The sequence below is a fragment of the Mesocricetus auratus genome, unplaced genomic scaffold, assembly GCF_017639785.1.
Source record: "Mesocricetus auratus isolate SY011 unplaced genomic scaffold, BCM_Maur_2.0 Super-Scaffold_100003, whole genome shotgun sequence".
Taxonomy (NCBI): Eukaryota; Metazoa; Chordata; class Mammalia; order Rodentia; family Cricetidae; genus Mesocricetus; species Mesocricetus auratus.
In genome coordinates, this window is record NW_024429188.1 from 7,401,975 (window position 1) to 7,419,511 (window position 17,537).

Genomic DNA, 17,537 nt, shown 5'->3' on the forward strand with positions numbered 1-17,537 from the left:
ACGAGGCAACATGGCTCCCGGAGGTGGAAGGCAGAAGCTTCACCCCCTTTGAAGCAGTGAAGAAGAGCAGCGGAGGGGAACGGAAAAAAGAGAAGTGACTACGAATTGTCGTCGCTTTTATCTTCCCAGCCTCTTCTGAGTCTGGTCAGCCTCACCTCTGCTCTCCACCCGCACCCAGTCTGTGGTCTCCTCCCCTCCCCGCCCACGTTCCCTCGCCCCTCCCGTCGTGAACCCTTTCCCCGCCCCCCCTCACCCCTACCCCCCGCGGAGTGCGCACGCGCCCGCCTCCAGCTTCGCGCGGGGATCGCCGACTAGCCCGCTTGCGCAGCCGCTGTTTCTTCTGCCCACGGAGGAAGCATGGGCGTCCAGGGCTTCCAAGAGTTCCTGGAGAAGCGCTGTCCCGGGGCTGTGGTGCCTGTGGACCTCCTGAAACTCGCGCGCACCGTCTCGCGCCAGCAGCAGCAGCAGCACCTGCACCGCCAGCTGCCGCCAGCAGCCCTAGCGCCCGGGGCTCCACGCATCACCAGGGGCTCTGCTCCTCTGCCGCCGCCGCTCCCGCCCGCTGCCTTTGGCGCTTACTCCGGGGGCGCGGGGCCGACTCGGCACCATCACCCTGCTCACCATTTCCACCATCACGGCCAAGCGCCGCCTGGGCTGCACCCGCCGCCGCCCCCTCCGCTACCGGGGGCTCGGGTATTGGTAGACGCGGGCTCGGCGCTGCCGCGGCTCTATGGTGGCTACCAGACGGATTGGGTTTGTGGCGGCCAGTGGAATGCCATGCTGGGCTACTTGTCAGCGCTGTGCCAGGCTTGTGCCTATCCGGGCGGCGACGGCCTGGAGCTGGTGGTCATGTTCCCTGGGGGCCTGGGGAAAGACCGACTGGCCGAATGGGGCCGTCGGTGCCAGGCGGAGCGGCAGACTGCGCAACTGATCGTGGGACACGTGGGCAACAAGGGCACCCCTCCACCGCGGGCCTGGTTCCTGCCACCTGCCTGCCTGAGCCACTGCGTGAGGCTAGCACTCATCCGCTTCCGGGTCAAGGTGAGGGAGGGGTCAGATTTTAAATGAAATGCCCCACACCTGTTCCTTCCAGACTAAACACCTAACCATTTACTGACTTCCGCCACTCACCTAATCAGCTAACCTAATGGCGACCATTTTATCCACCTGTGCCCCCTTCACATGGCCTCCTACCAATTCACTTACCTACATGACTGTATCTCTATCCATACCATCCTAGTAACCCCCTCTACTTTTACTTACGCAAATGGCCTACCTGTTGGTTTTAGAATTGACTCACAATTGCTCATGTTTCTCTTGCTGTCATCTCCCTCAAACTGAAATATGTTTTTCTTCATTTTCCAGTTGACATTACCTCCCGTATATCTCTTTTCAACCTCATGGCAAATAAAACGGATGTTCGTCGAACACCTTCTATATTTTCTCCCATTTGACCCGATGCCTTTTTTTTCCCCATCCATTAAATCATTTTCATTTCAGCATGCTTTTTATCTTGGCGTACCTTATCCCAAACAATTCACTGATTCAGTCACTGTTCAGGAAGATGAACAGGCTGAGTAGGGGGTTTCAAAGACTGGGGGCTTTCAAAACCATGATGAGACACTGTTCCTGCCTTTGGAAGATCACATATGGAACATTTATTTCATGGTGTAAATGCATGGTGACTATGCTTTCTGGTACAGACAGTAAGTACAGTACATGTTTGGCTAGGTGGGTGGGGTGTTATCTGTGGGCTAAAATGAACCAGGGAAACTTCCTGAAGATGCCAGACCTTAACCAAGTCCGTGAGAACTGGCTAGATTTGAATGCTTCACGGTTTTTGGAGGATGTTGTTTTTAAATAGTTAAAGAGATTGAGCAGAAGCAAAAAGAAATGCCAAGTGTGTGAGGCCCCGTGGGCTTAAAATGTAAGTCCAGTCTGTGAGTAAGTTGGGTCACTGCGTATGGAGCTTGAGGAAAAGCTTGGCAGCATCCCCGGTTCTTGGCACCGCTGCCATTACACTGTTGCTTTCCCATACTCTGAGGTTTCAAGTTCCTACGTGTAGAGAATAGCAAGGCTTGGGAAGTAAGGAGGTGGGCAGGAAGAAGAAGCAGAAAAGCAGCACAGGGTTAGGTGGCAAGAAACTGCAAATCTATTTCCCAACCAGAGTTTTTGGGGGATGTCCTCTCAGGATTGAGGGCTTGGGGATTCGGAAATTAAACAGGTGGCAGCTGGTGGAGTAAGGAGGAACTAGAGATGGAAAGATCTGCTACATAGAGAAGTTTGCAGTGGTTATAGAATGTGACTAGAATCCTATGATGCTAGACGTGTAGAGCTCACCATCAAATCTGTGCCTAGGCTTCATAGATTGTCGCCTCTTTAATTTGAAAAGCCAGTAATGGGCTGGGGGCAGAGCTCAGTGATAGAGTGTCATTACTAACCAGGAGGCCCTTGCTTCAATCTAACACTGCATGCAAAAAAAAAAATCTAATCAAGAGCTAACTTAAAATATAACTGTAACAAAACCCCACTTGCCTGTTCTCTTGACTGAACATTTCAAAGCAGATTCATTTACAGTAATTCCTTCCAGATTGTTTTTAATGGCACCACCCAGACTTTAAGGAATTTTTTAACCCCATTTTTTTTGTATCTTGCTATTGCTGGCAACTTGACTGCTAGCACAAGTGATGGCTATGTTAGTGGGGCAGGGTTTTTCCTTTCTTTTTTTTTGAGGGGAGTGGGGATTGTGCTGGGGACATGCTTTGCTGTTGGACTACACCTGCAGCCCTTAGGTGCTTTAAAAAATTGTCTCATTGGATCTTTACAGTAACTCATGAAGCAGTATTACCCTCGTTTTCCAAGTGGGGGAGCTCGGCGGACTAGGAGCTTTACGCCAGTAACCTAGTAATTAGTGATAGAGCTGGATTCTGGGATTTATGTCCATGTAGTCTGATTGAACAGCTTGTGTTCTTAACAAAGGTGTTCAGGGATGAATCTTTCTAAAGAGGCACCATGGTTAGGGTATTTCCACACTGAAAGAAACACCTCACTGGCACCTGGATAAAAGCAGGTTCGGTTTATCCATATGTGTTGATTCCTTTAGTGAGTACTTGCTGGTTAGTAAGTACTGTGCTGCTTGCAGAAAATTCACAATTAAGGCTCTCCAAAAGGTCAGGGTTTAGTAAAGACTGAAAACAAAATCCAGATATTCTGTGCTAATTGCACATGATGAAAAAATGTAGCCTATCTGCAAGGGACATGGTAATTTCTTAGTGGGTGAGGAAATTTGGGAGTACCTTTACAGATTGGCCATGAAGAGGTTGAAATAAAAAATACTGCTTTTTTTACCCATTCATTGGATCCTTTTCATTTCAGCTTGCTTTTATCTTGGCATGCCTTAGCCCAAACAAACCATCCACTGATAGTGGACAAGGGTATGGAGACCTAAAGCAGCTTGTTTGTGAGCTCTGAGTAGGTAACTATTTATTATCATATTTACAAATGCTACTTGCTGAATAGGTTTTGATTGATGGTTGGCAGGGAAGAGGAACACTGTATGTAGGTTTGTGGTTTATTTATAATCTCCACCAGTCAAAAACTTTGAGAACCAACTGTAAGTGTATTTTGTCATATTTACCACAGGTTGTTTTTAGACAAATTCCCATGTATTCCAGGCTATCCTTGAATTTGATGTATATCCAAGGCTGATCTTGAATTCTTCCTAATTGTTCTGCCTCTACCTCTCAAGTGCTGGAATCACAAGAGTGCACCATCACACTTGGTGGAGTCTCACTTTTTAAAACTCTCAGCAGTGGTCATGAGCAGTCATGTATGCCTGCCTGCATGATTTCAGCTATTCAGGAGGCTGAGGCAGGAGGATGGCTTGAATCTTGGAGTTTGAGTTTAACCTGCCAATATAGTGGGACACCATCTGTAAGTATATAACCCAGCAGTACAGAAAAAAAATGATGGCTTGGATAGATCCTAAGAGAAGAGATTGTAGGGGTGACTTTTCAAAAGTGTTTACTGTGGGTAGGTATGATGGCACACATACCTCATCCCAGTATTCAGGGAGCCTGAGACATTTCTGAGCTGCATAGTGATACACATCTCAAAAAACAAAAGTGAAGAGCGTGTACTCCTTATAGAGGACCTGAGTTCAGTTCCCAGCACTCATAATGGGCAGCTTACAACTCTAACTCCAGCTCTGGGGATCTGACACTTTATTCTGGATTCTGTGAGCACAGACACACAAGCAAAAATGTGTATACTGTGGCTATAAGTGAAAACTGACTTAAGCCTGACTCCAGAATTGTGTGAATAGTGTGGATACGCTTAGATCTTTTGGCTGTGATCAGCAACTTTTTTTTGTCGTTGGCTTGGTGAAGAATTCCTTGGCTTGTGGTGCAGACATGAAAGAGTATGGGTCAATAACTGTTCATTGCCTTTTCAGAGCTGCACTCTGTCTTGAAGGTGGCAATTTTTCACATGGGTGATTTGCATATGGAGCATTTCTTTTGTTTGAATATTAGTGCTTCAGAACAAAAACTGGATCTCTATTGTGCCTTGGTTTTCTTTAGTTTAGAAGTCAAAATAAGCCTTTATTTTTACTCTCATTTTCATTTTAATACAGCATATAGAAATGGCAGAATTAAATACTTGCTAAAGTGCTGGGTTGTCTGTTTAGCTTTATACAAATTCGGACTTCATAAAAATTTTGGTGCCTATTGTTGACATGATGTTTGTAATTTGGTTTGTCATAATTATTTGCTCAGTATACCTTTGTAAGTGTATACAACCAGTAGCAAGAAAAGTTAGTAGCCCCCAAGTTCCTGACCCATTCTCCTCCAAAGGGTCTCAGAAATAGAGCAACATAAAGTAGGTTTAGACTGTGACTTGGGAGATGATGTGGTATGATGCAGGGGAATGGAAACTTTATTTATTGTATATGTGCATAAAAATAACCAGCACATAAAGCCCTCTGCTTCACCGCTGTCTTAGAAGGAGGCTGAGTGGGTTGATGGAAAAGGCAAAGGTTTGATTGTGTCAGCACTCATGTTGGTGGTACACAAATAACCAGACAATGAGAAATCTGACTGTGTGCAGGTGCCGTTTGTGCTTCCCTCCCTCAGGAAGGAAATGGCTGATGTGCCTCCTGAAAGATTACTAATCCTGTCATCCAGACCCTGAAAAGTCCACGGTTCTTCTAGATGGGAAATGATCATGAGAGTAATCACTGTCACTTCTTGAACACCAAGTTGGGTATCAAATGCTTTTAAACACAGTGTTTTGTTTAATCCTTACAGATTTGCAAGATGCTCTTTATCTTCACCATTTTACAGTTAAATAACCTAAATGCAAAGAGGCAAAATGGAGGTTGGGGATATAATATAGCTCAGTGTTGAACAAGGAAGACCTGGTTTCACTCCCCATTGTCAAAGCCAAACCAAAGCAAACATATTTTGGTGCTGTGAATTTAGCTAGCACCTCTGCATGGCTCGTACAAACTGTACCACCGAACCAAAACACAGGTCCAGTAATTTTCTTTTGGGGGAAGAGGTGAGCTCTGGTAAGTGAGCTATAAAAATTGTTAGATCTCTATTGCTTAGTCTTTATGCAGAATCCCATGACATTTCCTTTTTGAGTATCTTTTTGTGTAAGATTGTATACTTTTATTGGCTAAATACAGGGAACCAGTAAGAATTGTTAAGCATTGCATTTGTGCCAGTGATGCTGAAATCCACAGTCCTGCCAATACAAGACAAATGTGGTAGTTAATTGCCAAGTGAGTCACACAGTGATGTTTAGGAATTCAGAAGTAGCAATCCCTTTCTGTGCACAAATAGGGGTGTGTGTGTGTTGCTACAGATGGAACCTGAAACCTCACACATGTAGATGAGCACATTTTCCTTGAGGTATGTTCCTAGTCTCATAATCATTACAATATAAATCAGACTTACTCGTTTCCTTTAAGCCATTATCCTTATCTCCTTTTTTTGCTTTCCATTATTCTTCTTGAAAAAAAGATACTATTCTCATTCCTTATTTGCTGCCACTTAAAGTTGTTTTTTATTTGATGAGGAGTTGGAGGGGGTTGGATGTATGTGCGTGCATACAAAGTGGGTGGGTTATGTGTGTACCACAATGTGAATGTGTCGATCAGAGGACAAATCAATTCTCTTCTACGATGTGCCTCCTTGGGGATTGAATTCAGGTCATCAAACTTGGCAAGTACAGTAACCTGCTGAGCTATCTCCTTGGCCTTCTATTGCCACTTTTAAAAACACTTTTAAAAAACCTTTATTTCTTAGTGTGTTAGTGTGAGAGTGCCTGCATATTGTATGCATGTGTATGTATGGGCACAAGTGTGCTATGGTTCATGTGTGGCTGTCAGAGGTCAGCTTGTGAGAAACCGTTCTCTCCATTGTGTGGGTTCCAGGAGTGGAACTCAGGATGTTAGACTTGACTGCAAGGACCTTTACCTGCTGCACTATCCTGACAGCTCTGAATGAATTTTTTAGTTAACATGTGCAACGGGTTTCATTGCAATATGTTCATGTGTGTGCATTATAATTTGCTCATCTTCATCCCCATCATTATCCTCTTTGATTTCCCTGCTGTTGCCCTTCCTTTTCCCAAGTAATATTGTTTTCATGTCATTAATTTTTATATGTTCAGATACATATGTTGCTTTCATGTCATATATTTTAAAAATTTTGATCCTACATATGCAAGAAAACATGTGATACTTGATTTTCTTTTTTCTTGACCATTACCTTCTTTTTTTTGACCATGACTTTCTTTTGTCCCCCTTGTTTCCTGTCAGTCCTCTTCCTCCTCCACATTTCCCTTTCTACTTCACGTCTCACACATACCTATATGTAAAATATATATTCATATGTGATAGGAAACATGTTTGTCTTTTTGAGTGGCTTGTTTTACCTTACATGATCTCATGTTGCAAACTTTTTCTTGCAAATGACACTGACACACAAACACACACACATACACACACACACTTACCATGTTTTTATTCATCCATTTATTGGTGAACATTTAAGATCATAGCATATCTTGGCTTCTTTAATACAGCTATAATAAACATGGATGTACAAGTGTCTCTATAGTATGCTGACTTAGATTACTTAGGAGTGCCCAGAAATGATACAGCTGGATCATATAGTAGTTCTATTTTAAGTTAATTGATGATCTTCCATACTAATTTCAACAATGACTGGGCTAACTTACATTCCTGCTAGAAGTATACAATGGTTCATTGTGTGTGTGTGTGTGTGTGTGTGTGTGTGTGTGTTTTGAGATAGTGTTTCCTTTTGTAGTTCAGGTTGACCTCATATTATGTAGCCAAGGATATCCTTCAACACTTCTCCCCCTTCATTTTTTTTAAGACAGGGTCTTGATATATAGCCCCACCTGGTCTGAACTCACTGTGCCCCTGCCTCCCCATACTGGAAATCAAAACGTATCAATTTACTCAGTGCTGGATGGGGATCAAACTGAAGGCCTTGTGTATGCTACGCAAATGCTCTACTGAGTTATGTGCCCAGCCTAGGCTTCCTCTTCCCCTCCCCCTTGCATCCTTACCCACTTGCTGAATGCTGGGATTAAAGACATGCACCACCATTCCTGCCCAAATTATATATTTCTACAAAGTTCCCTAGTGATGATAGTGGACCAAGTTGCATTTTTGTTTTCTTTTGATTTTTGAGAGAGGATCTCACTATTTAGCCTTGACTGACCTGTAACTCAATATGTAGAATAGGCTGGCCTTGAACTCGCAGAGATGCACCCACCTCTATGCCTTAGAGTGCTGGATTAAAGACATGCGACACCATGCCCAGCTTTGTATCCTTACTCACATCGTTTATTTTTTGTTTTGTTTGATTGCCATTTTGAATGGAGTGAGATGCAGTATCATTGTAGTTTTGGTTTTCATTTTCATGACAGCTAAGTATTTCCCCCTGTATTTCTTGGTCATTTGTACTTCTTTTGAGAATTGTCTACTTGTTTTCCTGCTTATTGGTTGGATAATTTGGGGAGGGGTTTGATGTGTAATTTTTGTTTTTTTTATAATATACTATTGGTTCAATCCCCTATCAGATGTTATTAATACCACTGGGCAAGAATAAGCCCACTACCACAATTTTAAGACATATTTGAAGCAAGCTTCAATTAAATACTGGCCAGGTTGATGGTCTCTGCCCATGTCCATTCCAGGTTTCCCAGAAAATGCTGATGAGTCACACCTGGCAGAGGCTTAAACCGGCAATCCCATATATTTCCCATCAGGTCCAATCAGGGGCAAACATATATAATGGCATAATTCCTTCCTATGTACCTCCTGCCTACATCCAATCAGGGGCAAGTCTACATCCTGTCGTATTTCCTGCCCATGTGACTTGTTATCTCCCCAAAACAATAGCCTCCAGCATTTCAGTATCTGTCCTTTAGTAAGGGACTTGCAGGTTAGAGGCATTTTGTTTTATGGATCTCTTAGGCATAGTAGTTAAAACTTAAAATATAACTTTGGCTCTCACATTCCTGCCTAGACTTTAGTTCTGAGTCAAATCCTTGACTCTATGACAGGTACCTGTTTATAATGGGATCTAATAACCATCAACTTAATGATACCCAGATAGGAATTATCATCTAGTTAAGGCATTAATGATGCAAGAGCCAGCAGTAATTAGCTGAAGGGCCAAAGACCCTGTAATGGCTGACATCAGTTATTATCTAGGAGGTGCCTGGCAGTGAGAGTGGGGACCAGCCATTTATTTCATCTCAGATCCCCCTTTTTGCAATGTTTCTTTGAGTACAGCCAGATTATCTGTAATTAATGGTTTGGATAGAAACAATTTTCTTTAAAAGGTATACAGTAACCTCTGTTTTACATAGAGCAAGCTGAGTGCCTTATAATGTAGAACTGTTTCAGCTAATGAATCTACCTGTTGATGGATCTGGGCCTATCTGATTTTAATGGGTACCTTTCCTGATATGCCAGTTGACATAGATAGCCATTTTCCCCCTATGCCAGGGAGTTATTTTTAAGCTAACATTCCAACATGTTGAGGATAAGGGCCAACATACTCTCTTCTATAACTACTTCCGGCTGCAACCAGGTTGTCGTTGTCAGGGCCCACGGATGCTGAAATACCAGTCAGAAGCATGGGAGAGGAATAAGAGATGAATAAAGAAAGCATCAGAAGCATCTGGATTGCCAAGCCAGCTGAAGAGACAGGGCACAATCACATCAGCTGGGCTAGTTCACATCAGCTTTCAGCAACTCAGCTCAGGAGTCTGCAGTCCATAATTGATGCCTAGGATGGGGTCTGTCAGCCAAGGGACCGATGCATATAAACTATGGGCAGAAGTTAAAATTTAGGATCTTAAAAGAAAATCTTATATTTGGAACTTTTAGTCCTGTCATCCTTGAAATTGGGGGAGAGGAGGAGTCCCAAGACCAGGAAAAAGAGATCCCACCAACAGCAATAGGCAAATGGGGAACTTAGGTTGTACTTACCTGGAGTCTCTTTGACCTGTGAGAGGTGGATCCAAGTCTTAGAACTCTCTTGATTTCCTGAAGGTTACATGAATTTTAGTTTACAAGAAAGATAAAAAGTTTTAGATGTATTAGCATTTACCAATGTTTGTAATCTATACTGAAACCCACATTGTAGAAGAAACCAGCTAACCTGTGTCTGTAGGAAATCCCAGCATAGAAGGGGAGAAGTCTGAAACATTTCTAGTTTTTCACATGCCTTAAATAACTTACACCTTTACAACTTGCATTTGCACACCCTAAGTCAGAAGTTACTTAAGCTTTCACATCCTTGGACATTTGTACACCTTAGAACATTTTCGTTGACCCTCAGAACTTGCATAGACTTCAAACCTTTTTCTTTCTATCTAATCATTTACCAGAGACATGAGTAGTTATTACTGGGAACTGTCATTGCAAAATAAAGGAATAGTAAATAATAGTAAAAAGTTACATGTGAAAAGTATTATCCTTTTATATGAAGCCTGTTAGCAAAGCAAACCTGTCTGCCTTTTTTTTAAACAAGAGATATATAGATCTAAAAAGGAAGGCTTGAGTTTTATATATGACATGGCCTAACAAGATGGCTGCAGCCTTGGGGGAAGGAGCTGGTTGTGTGCCTCTGCCAGGTTGACAAAGCTATAGTTAGTCTAGCCTATACCATCAGATCTGAGAAGGATCAATTATAGCAGGAAGTATAATCCAAATGGCTTAGGTATCCGTTAAAATGACAAGAGATTTATCCATTCCCTAGATGTTCATCCAAGACTCCTTTGGTCTCTTTGGTTTTGTGGCAGAGGTACCAGGGCAGCCAGTCTTTGTCCACCAGGCCCAGGAGACCTGAGAGCTTTTCCTGTGGAAGAACTTGGGGAACCGACCTTCTCTCCATTGTCCTGCTTGTCTACAATTTGGGCAGGTCCTGGCTTTGCGTGAGGCATTAACCCAGTGGTTAACGTTACCACAATCCAGGTGGAATCATCACTGTTGTAATTTAAGAAAATTGTGTGCAAGAAAGACACCGTGCAACAGGGTTCAAGCAGGGTTTTGTTTAAATTGGGGAAAGGAATCATAAAAAGGGGAATGGGAAGGGGTGACACCAGCCTCCAGAGGCAGGGGCAACAGGAGAGGAGAAAGGAAAGTGGGGAAGAGAGAGAAGGATAGGAGGTAGGCAGGGCCCTTTTAAAAGGAAATATGCACAGGTGGTGCTCTTAGTGGTTGCAGCTGAGGATATATCCTGTCAGAACCCCAAGGACAGGCCAGTACAGATGCCTGAATACTAGCAATTGTGCCCCATCATTCTCTTGGAGACCTTGGGGGTCACTGCTAGGACCTGGTGTTTCTGTCATAATAAGCTTTTTCCATTAAACATTTAAAAAAATTTTGTATTTCATGTGTATTCGTGTTTTGCCTGTGTGTATGTCTGTGTAAAGGTGTCAGATCCGCTGAAACTGGAAGGGCAGTTGTGAACTGTCATGTGGGTGCTGGGAATGGAACCCACAGGACCTTTGGAAGAACAACTAGTGCTCTTAACCAATAAGCCATCTCTCCAGCCCCTCCATTAAACATTTTAAATTGAGCAGATCTCTGATCAGTGTGAGGACTATTAAGTATATCTGAGCTAAATAAACTTTTGCTTTTTTTAGTTACTTGTTTTAAACTTAACCTTGCAAACATAACCAAGAGGCTAAATAATGCTTATTTCTGTAATTACATTAGTATTTAGTATGACTGTAAGTATAGTTCTGGGCATATTAAATTGAATTTGATCATTTATGAGGTAACTGACCATTAAGATAATATCTTAATTATCTTTAACAGTTTGCAATAAGTTAGTAGTCTTTATAACATTACGGTTTGTAGCTTTATCCCTTTTAAGTTTAAGCCTTAAGAAATAATGATTTCTGAATTGAAAGTCTTTTTTACTATCAAAATAAAACTTAACTTACGAATTAAATCTCCATAGGAGACTGGCAACTTTACTTTCCTGGTCCTTTTATAGGATACCATTATAGAATATAGCAGTTTCTTATATGACTCAGTTTATCAAAAATAGCTAAAGCTTAACAAAGTTATTAAAGACACGGAGGATAGACATATTCTTTTTTATATAATTTTTTATTTTTAAATTTAAATTAGAAACAAGGTTGCTTCACATGTCAATTCCAGGTCCCTCTGCGTTTCCCTCCCCTCCTCCTGTGCCCTCCCACAACCCCCCAATATCCCCCTCATTTCCCCAGGGAGGGTGAGACCCTCCATAGGGGTGTCCATAGTCTGTCATTTCATCCAGGGCAGGGCCTAGACCCTCCCCCAAGAGTTCAGGGTGAGAGTGCATCTCACATTGTTGGATGGGAGTCCAAAGTCCATTTGTATACCCGGGATAAATACTGATCTACTACCCAAGGCTCAACAGATTGCCTAGGCCTCCTTACTGACACCCACATTCAGGGGGTCTTGATCAGTCCCATGCTGGATTCCCAGGCATCAGGATAGACATATTCTTAAGCCTGAATAGACCTTAGACCTTAGACCTTAGGTAAGGAGAAGCATTCTCTAAGCCAGTGACTCTCAACCTTCCTAATGCTGTGACCCTTCACCACAGTTCCAATCATGAAATGATTTGTGATGCTATTTTACAACTGCAGTTTTGCCACTTATGAATTGCAATGAAAAGATTTGATGGTCCTAGACTACACCTGTGAAAAGACCTTTTGACCCACAAAGGGTATTGTTGTACCATAACATAGGAATATCTCAGTTTTTATTGTTTGGTGCTCATAGTTACGGCCCTAACTCGTTAGCCTTTGTTTGTGTATTTATTTAAGATCAGATGTTAATAATATAAAACATTGTTTAAAGTTAAATTCAAAAGCTGTTCCTTAAAAATATCCATTTTAATTTAAATTTTCTGTAAAATTCCTCTTAGGAAACTTAGCATCTCTTAACTATGTGTTCCTGAAATACCAAAAAATAAAGTACCTTTTAAAATTTTACTTCAAGAGGGAAGATACAGGGCACAACCACAATTTGCGTAAAGCAAAACCAAGCTCCAACGGTGCAAACAATTCAATGCTTAATATCTGGGATCCATTCACACTGCTTTGGGCTTCTGCAAAGGGCTTGGGTCACCTCTCTGCCCCACTCTCAGCAGCAGCATACACAGCCTGCCTTCTAGGTCCCAACCTGTTCCAATTCACTGTGGCTGGTGTTTTCAGTGGTTACCACATGGCACCAGCATTTCCAAAACTGCTAGGGTCTTCCATTGCAACTGGTCTCTCTAGGAATTCTAGCCTGTCGCACACTAGCAAGAATCAGCTGTTCTCCATGATCCCTTCATATCTTTAAATCCAATACCATCTGGCTGACTCTTACATTACAAAGTTTGGCTGCCAGCACAAGGTACGTTCTTGTATATGAATGCATAGAGGTGTAGCTTTAATATCTTAAACGAGCATTGTTTTAAAGTCCTTTCGTAAACATTGTTTGCAGGACAGGAATTATTCATTCTAATCCAAAATATCTTGGAGACCTGTTGTTGCCTCCGGGGTTGGGTCAGACCATGTGGTCACCTTTAATCAAAATGGTGGTGAAGTCATATAACATCCGTCTTCTCTAACCATAGCAAAAATGGCTGAGAACCATGTGTCTACATATAGATGGTGGCAAGCCACTTGTTACTTATGTCCTAAAATTGTGTCATGCCAAATGGTTCCATTATGATTACCTATACATAGATCTTTAACTATCAAACCTGTGGTATTTAACTTTTTTCACAGACTTAACAGATTCTTAGCCATACCCAATAAAATAAAGTATAAATCTTAAGGTACAGAATGCTCACATAAACCAAGCTTAATTTTTTGGCTCTTCTTCTTTGCTCTCTTCTCCCTGTCTCTGTCAATTGGCTTCCTGACATAGAACATAGATGAAACTTTTAAATATGCTTGGGTCTAGAGAAAGGAGGGCCATAACCCAACTCTAGAGCCAGCTTTCCAATAATATAGAGCAGGATAAAACAATTTTAATGTTACTGTTTCCAAAAGACATCGGAATTCCTGCTAACCTGAATCCAGTGACCAGAGAAATCAGAGATTCTGTGCCCAAGCCATAAAATCATTTATGGTAATAGTGATGGCTGCTGGCTGGGGGCAGCAGAGACAGCAGAAATATTGCCAAGAAACGCCTAACACATAAAGCTGGCATACTCAAGAGCAGTCTGAGACAAAGCACGCTGTGGCTACCATGCACTCATACATTCAACCGAATTTCACCCAATTCTGCCTCAGCTCCATGTTTGCAACAGAACTTAGGAACACACCAGAAAACACACTCGTTCACAAAAGTAAAACAGACAGACAAAATATTCCAACCAACCAGAACCAGGCAGGTGGGTGACATCTTGCTTTTTTCCCTGGACCCTAGTCCCTGGTCCCAGATCAGGATCAAACAAAGCAGAACCAGACTATGACTCACTAGTAGGCCTCTGTAGATGGTTGCTGTTTTTCTCAACATGGTAGTTAACCCTGATAATCTATAAACCAAAGGGATCCTCGGAGCCTTGGAACATCTTAAGGTACATGCTTTCTAAAGTGGACGCTCAGCTCCAGAGTGAAGGTCCTGCTTTAGAATATGAGTGAATGCTCTGTATCTTGCTGGGGCCTCTAGAAAATGTTAATTCCACAGGGTGAGAATGAGACCACTACCCCAATTTTAAGACATATTTGATGCAAGCTTTAATAAAATACTTGCCAGGTTGATGGACCCTGGCGGAAATGCTGGTCAGTCACATACCTGACAGAGTATCAAAAAGGCAGTCCCATAAGGCTGGCGTATTTCCCATCAGGTCCAATCAGGGGCAAGCATATATCCTGATGTACGTCCTACCTGTGGACCTCCTGCCTACATCTAATCAGAGGTAAGCATGCATCTTGCCATTTTTCCTGCCCATGTGCCTCCTATGCACATGTGATCAAGCACATCCAGTGTAGTTTGTCAAACAACTTGTTTAGGAGAGTGAAAATGTGCCTTGTTATCTCTTATAAACAGTAGCCTCCAGCATTTCAGGAAATATCTGTCTGTTGGGCAAAGGGGCTTCTAGGTTAGAGGCATTTTGGTGTCATGGACCTCTTAGTCACAATAATGAAACTTAAAATGTTACTTTTGCTCTCAAAATGTATGGCTGCAAAGATCACCTCCTATTCTGTAGACTGACTCCTTACTCTTGTTCAGAAACTTTAATTTCATGCAATGTCATTTGTCGGCTTTCTGTCCCTTCACAAATATTAGAGTCTTTGAGAAAGCCCTTGCATCTGCTTATGTCTTTTAAGTGTTTTTCTTCTGTTTCTTTTTTTTCCTGCAGTAGTTTCAGAGTGTTGGGTCTAGGGTTCTTTGATCATTTTGAGCTGATTTTGTGCATGGTGAAAGATAGTGATCTAATTCCATTCTTCTATCTATGTCTCTCCAGCATTCCCACCACCATTTATTAAAGAAAATCTTTTGTTCAATGAATGCTTCTAGCACCTTTTTAAAAAAAGAATCTGGAATCTGTAGCTGTGTGAGTTTTATTTCATTCCACTGATCTGTGTATCTGTTTTGTGACCAAATTATTCTTTTAGTCTGTCTCTGTAGTGTAATGAGAAATCATATAATGTGGTACTAATAGCATTCTTACTAATTGGGATTGTTATAATTATTCCTGGTCTTCATGGGTTTATATTCATTTTAGAATTCATTCCTATTTCTGTGAAGGATGCCTTTGGGATTTTTAGAGGGACTACATCAAATCAGATCTATAGATTGCTTTCAGAAATATGCCATTTCACATTATTCATTTATATATGTTTAACATTTATTTACTTTTATGTTTTTCTATGTGGATGGGTGTATATGTCCCTTGGCATGTGTGGAAAGGGACAACTTCTGGAAGTTGGGGATCAAACACTCAGGTCGTCAAGCTAAGCCATTTTCATGGCCCTATTATTATTTTTTAAAGATTTATTTATTATGTGTACAGTGTTCTGTCTGCATATATCCCTGTAGGCCAGAAGAGGATACCAGATCTCATTACAGATGATTGTGAGCCACCATGTGGTTGCTGGGAATTGAACTCAGGACCTCTGGAAAAGCAACCAGTGCTCTTAACCTCTGAACCATCTCTCAAGCCTGGCCCTATTATTTTAATTTAATATTTTTTTACATTTTTTAGTATGTGTATGTGTAAAGGCCAGAGAACAACCTGTGGAAGTCAGTTTTCTTCTCCACTACATTGATCATGGGGATAGAACTGAGGTCTACAGGCTCAGCAGGACATTCTAATCCACAAGCATGGTAGCATGCACTTTTCCATCTGAGCCATTTTGTAGGCCCACTTTTCACATTCTTTTTTCTTATTTTATGTATATGAGTGCTCTATCTGCATATACAACTTTATGTGAGAAACGGGCACCAGATCTCGTTATAGATGGTTGTGAGCCACCATGTGGTTGCTGGGAATTGAACTCAGAACCTCTGGAAGAGCAACCAGTGCTCTTAACCACTGAGCCGTCTCTCCAGCCCCCACTTTTCACATTCTTGATGCTGTCAATCCATGAGCATGAGTGGTCTTTGCATATTCTAGTGTCTTCAGTTTCTTTAGTTTTCTAAACTTTTCATTAAAGAGATCTTTCACCTCCTTGGTTAGATTTATTCCTAGGTGTTTTTAAGGGCTGTTGATAATAAGATTGTTTTCTAGAGTTCTTTCTTAAAATGTTTATTATTAAGACACAGAAATAGTACTGATTCTTTTATATTGACCTTTGTATCTTCCTGCTTTGGTGAAAGTATTTATTAAAGCTAAGAGTTTTGTGGTGGTCTCTTTAATATCTTCAAATAGGGATACTTTGATCTTTTCCTATTTGCATACATTTTACTTTTTTCTCTTGCCTTTTTGCTCTGGCTAAGACTTCAGATATTCTGGATAAGAGTAGAGATAGTGGGGACACTCTTGTGTAGTTCCTGATCTTAAAAGGAATGCTTTAAAAGTTTCTGCATTTGGTATAATGTTGGCATAGATTTTTGTATATAGCTTTCACTGTGCCTTAGTTCCCTTTGTCCCTAGTTTCTTCAGACTTTTTATGATGAAATGTCAAAAGCCTTTTCTACATCTCTATGATGATGTTGTCACTTCTGTCCTTGAGTCTGTTTATGTGCTATATTAAATTTATTGATTTGTATACGTTGAACCATTCTTGCATCCCTGAAATAAAATCAAGTTGACAGTGATAAGTTTTTTGGTGGTGGTAGGGGGTGAAGACATTTTGTTGCTATGTAGCTCTGACTTTCCTGGAACTCACTCTGTACACCAGGGCGACCTCAAATTCAGAGATCCTCCCGCCTCTGCCTCTGGATTGCTAGGATCAAAGATGTGCATCACTATACCCAGCTTACAGTGGGAAATTGTTAATGTGTTGTTGAATTCAGATTGCAAGTATTTTCTTCAATATTTTGCATCTATATTCATGAAGGACATGGGTCTACAGTTTTGTTTTGTTTTTTTGTTGTTGTTGTTGTATACTTATATGGTTTTGGCATTAGGAATACTGCCTTCATAGAATGTATTTTTTCTTTTTTTTTTTTGGTTTTTCAAGACAGGATTTCTTTGTGTAATAGCCCTAGCTGTCCTGGAACTTACTCTGTAGACCAGGCTGGCCTAGAACTCACAGAGATTCACCTGCCTCTGCCTCCAGAGTGCTGGGATTAAAGGCATGCACCATCACTGCCCAGAATAGAATGTATTTCTTGCTGTTCCTTTCTATTTAATTTGGAGACCTTTGATGTTAATTCTTCCTTAAAAGTCTGCCAGAATTGGTATGTAAATCTGTGTCCTCCTGGTGTTTTAGGATAGGAGACTCTTTGTTACTTTTTAATTTTGTTTCTTGTTATAGATCTGTTATGATTATTTACATCCACTCCATTTACTTTTGGTATGTCATGAATATGATTTAGG

The 17,537-nt window shown here is 41.5% G+C and overlaps 1 protein-coding gene across 2 annotated transcripts in view; it reads left to right on the forward strand.

Annotated features, from left to right (window-relative positions):
- The window catches only part of Fam120c (family with sequence similarity 120C), a 153,656-nt gene continuing 136,119 nt past the window's right edge, over window positions 1–17,537 (forward strand). The window contains exons 1-2 of one of the 2 annotated variants that reach the window (XM_021222890.2): window positions 1–1,041; window positions 1,366–8,213. In XM_021222890.2, the coding sequence (XP_021078549.1) occupies window positions 358–1,041; window positions 1,366–1,581 (900 nt within the window). In that variant the 5' untranslated portion in view covers window positions 1–357 and the 3' untranslated portion in view covers window positions 1,582–8,213. Of the gene's footprint in view, window positions 1,042–1,365; window positions 8,214–17,537 lie in introns of those variants that run through there. The other variant, XM_013125118.3, reaches the window with a different exon arrangement.